The 3322-nt window shown below is 38.7% G+C and overlaps 1 protein-coding gene across 1 annotated transcript in view; it reads right to left on the bottom strand.

The window, feature by feature from the left end:
- Positions 1-386: 386 nt before the first annotated feature.
- LOC114923063 (protein NKG7-like) overlaps positions 387-3322 on the bottom strand; it is a 4008-nt gene continuing 1072 nt past the window's right edge. Inside the window, exons 3-4 of the mRNA XM_029285500.1 lie at positions 935-1048; positions 387-468 (exon numbers count right to left, since the gene is read on the bottom strand). Coding sequence (XP_029141333.1) covers positions 422-468; positions 935-1048 — 161 coding nt within the window. The 3' untranslated portion in view covers positions 387-421. The remainder of the gene's footprint in view (positions 469-934; positions 1049-3322) is intronic.

Raw genomic sequence — 3322 nt, 5'->3', positions numbered from 1 at the left:
GAAAGTCGTTGAGGCCTCTTGGGGGTTTATCTGTACTCTCTGGGTCACCTGAATAGGCCAAATGGGTGTGGACCCTCAGAGCACAGATCAATCAAAAAGCACCTTTGGTTTCCTGGAACAGGAAAGAAGGGAGAAGAGTAGAATTCCTGCTTCCTGGGACCTGCTTGCAGAAGTCTCCCAAAGTTCTTAACATTTGCAATCCGAATGGCCTTCAGAAAGAAACAATCTGAATATTTTAGAGAAAAATGGGACGGGCTGGGAATGTATGGCTGTTTTTCTAAAGTTAAACTAATTCTTCTGCCTTCATCCTTCATCTTATAAATTTGGTGCAGGGCAAATAATTCTGATTGGACATTCTCTGTGCCTCCAGGTTATCAGTGCAGCTTCACTGGTCATCTCCAAAGGCAGTACCATATTTCTCCTATGCTGATGTTGCTGTACTCTTATGCAATTTATAAAGAAGAGAACCTGTCCAAAGACAAAAAAAATAACAGATTAGCCACACAGCAGATGAAGTAGATTTTTTTTTAAAAAAAAAAACCAAGCATCTATGGAGCTTTGAACTCAACCTCATCTCTTTATTCATCTCCTTATGGCCAAGCTCTAATCCTCAAAAGTCAATGTTCCAGAATAGATCTATTGCTCTTAATTGCATACAATCTTTATGTCAGGTACATCAGGTAGCCTAGTGTCTTCTAAATGTCCCGAACATCAAATATTTTCGGTCCCAAGCTAGCAAGGGGTTGGATAAGCTGTAATACAGAATATCTGGATGTTTGTATGTTTAGATGTTCGCTGATTACTCTCCTTTGAAGGAAATGTGCTTAGTGCCCAACCCAAAATAAAACAAATTTCACTGTTGTTAAAATATACAGAATGCATACAGATGTACCTTTAAAAATATCTCACCAGAGTATCTAAAAAAGATCCTTACCAGTTAGAAGGTACAATGGAAAAGAGGCCCAGCCTAAGCCGAAAGACCATCCATATTGGTTTGTGAGACCAAACTCTCCTGTGAAAATGGACATGGCAATCATGACGCAGAAGCCTGGAAATCAAGGAAGAGGTAGAGGTAGAAACATTTCCTTCAGAAGTATGGAAGACACCAATGGGCTTTTCTGCTCTCAATATAAAGAAGGTGGCAGACTCTTTCGGGTGCTTATTGCATTGAGATAGTCCAAGTATTTCATATTTGCTCCAAACTCAGAAACTGGCATAGAGAAGAGTGGGTTAATCTGCCAAATGTCTGTGGAGGTTCTCAGTCATCCAGGTCAAGGTTGTCCCAAAAGTGCTTTTTTCAAAAGCCAACTGGACTTTCTTTCTTTTTCCTTGAAGACATATTGCTTCTCATCCAAGAAAAGCTTCTCTGATGAAACATCTTCATGGAAAACAAAGACCAGTTGCCTTTTGAAAATCACCTTTGGGTTAAATTGCCAATTTTGTTTTCTAGGTTTCACATCTTTCCATTTATACATACCAATAGCACTTATACTTATATACCACTTCACAGGGCTTTACAGCCCTCTCTAAGTAGTTTAGAGAGTCAGCATTTTGCCCCCAACAATCTGGGTCCTCATTTTACCGATCTCGGAAGGATGGAAGGATGGCTGATGAACTCCTTTCCTGAAACAAAAAGCTCTTCTCACAGTCACTCATGCTTTAGCTGTCTCTTCTCTGGGATAGTGTATACAGGGCCACACTTGAAGACACCCTTGAAAGATGCACTGGGAACTAAAGTTAGTCCATAAAGTGGCTGCATGAGTAAGGCGTGTGTGGTTCATCTCCCATCAACTAAACAATGCCATCTTGGGAGATACTGGAGCCATGCCTTTTCTGCCCTTGGAAATGCCCACTAGGCCTGAGGTTCATTGGCCCCAACCATGCTGTTTATTTAAAACATAACTGGTTTCAAAGCAGTCCAGAGGATGGGGTAATTCTGTCTGGTTGATGACAGATAGTTGAAACAATTACAATTATATAATTTCCCAATATTCTAATTTCTCTATTTGGTCTTGGGGTTATAGTTGTTGTTTTGATATTTTAACTTTCTACACTGGCTTGTTCCTTTGTGACTATATCATCATCATCGTTAGACACAGACATGTCCATATTGTTGCAGTCTTGGCCACAATAAGAAGTGATCTGACTTCTTTTGGGACGCATTTTCAACTTCCCTGTCTAGCCTACATCTCTGAGATTTTGGGGTGGTGTCCCATTCATGTATTAGGCCAGTTCAATATTGCTTAGATGTTTGAGGTCATCCAACAGCAGATAGGTTCTACTATTTTCTGATAGGGTTAGTAAGATTACTATTTTTTTTAAAGAAATTTCATGGAATGAACGATTTCAAAGTTGGTTTGTTTTGAAAGTATTTGCATTCCAAATTTCAATTATTCAAGAGAATCTTGTAACATGAAAGTTTCAACCAATATATTGAAGTTCTGTTGAACTCAAGAGAACGTTCTCCTATGCAGTCATCTATAAGACGCTCTTATGCTTGTTTTAAGAGAATGTGAACTGAAATGAACTTGAAAACCAAGCAGACTATAAAATTATGAATTACTATGGGTTTTTTTTTAAATAAACCACTTGAGAAAGAGTTTTTTAAATCTGCTTAGAGAGGGCTGTAAAACACGTGAAGCAGTATATTAGTCTTAAGTGCTATTGCTATTTGAAACATCCTCAGGAAACCTGAACTAAAATGAATTTCAAAAGCAGGCAGAATGTAGAATTAGGAATGACAGTATTAGTGGGTGTTTTTTTTTAAATAACTTCATAAAGAGGAAGTATCCACTAGCAATTTTCTTACCTGCAATAAAGTTGGCAATAGATGCAATCCAGCTGTTGAAGTTATTGCCAAGTCTGTGTTGCTAAAATGACAGTATGGGTGGGGTTGTTGTTTTTGTTGTTTTAAATAATTTGATAAAGAGGAAGATTCAAATGGCATTAGCACTTGTACTTACATACCGCTTCACGGTGCTTTACAGCCCTCTCTAAGCAGTTTACAGAATCAGCATTTTGCCCCCAACAATCTGGGTCCTCATTTTACTGACCTCAGAAGGACGGAACGCTGAGTCAATCTTCAGTGGGTAAGAACTGAACTGCTGGCAGTCGGCAGAATTAGCCTGCAATACTGCATTCTAACCACTGTGCCACCATGGTTCCTATAATAGTATAGTGCTATACTATATATATACTGTACTATAAATAGTAGTGATAGTATTGAATTATGTCACGTAAAAAAACATATCTGGGGAAAGATTCTTGTAAAGATGCTTACCTGCAATAAAGCTGCCAATATATGCGATCCAGCCTGCTGAGA

The sequence above is a fragment of the Protobothrops mucrosquamatus genome, unplaced genomic scaffold (genome assembly GCF_001527695.2).
Source record: "Protobothrops mucrosquamatus isolate PMUCROS unplaced genomic scaffold, P.Mucros_1.0 scaffold1779, whole genome shotgun sequence".
Classification (NCBI taxonomy): Eukaryota; Metazoa; Chordata; class Lepidosauria; order Squamata; family Viperidae; genus Protobothrops; species Protobothrops mucrosquamatus.
Note: the sequence above shows the minus strand (reverse complement) of the source record. Positions and strands in the feature narration are given on the sequence as shown.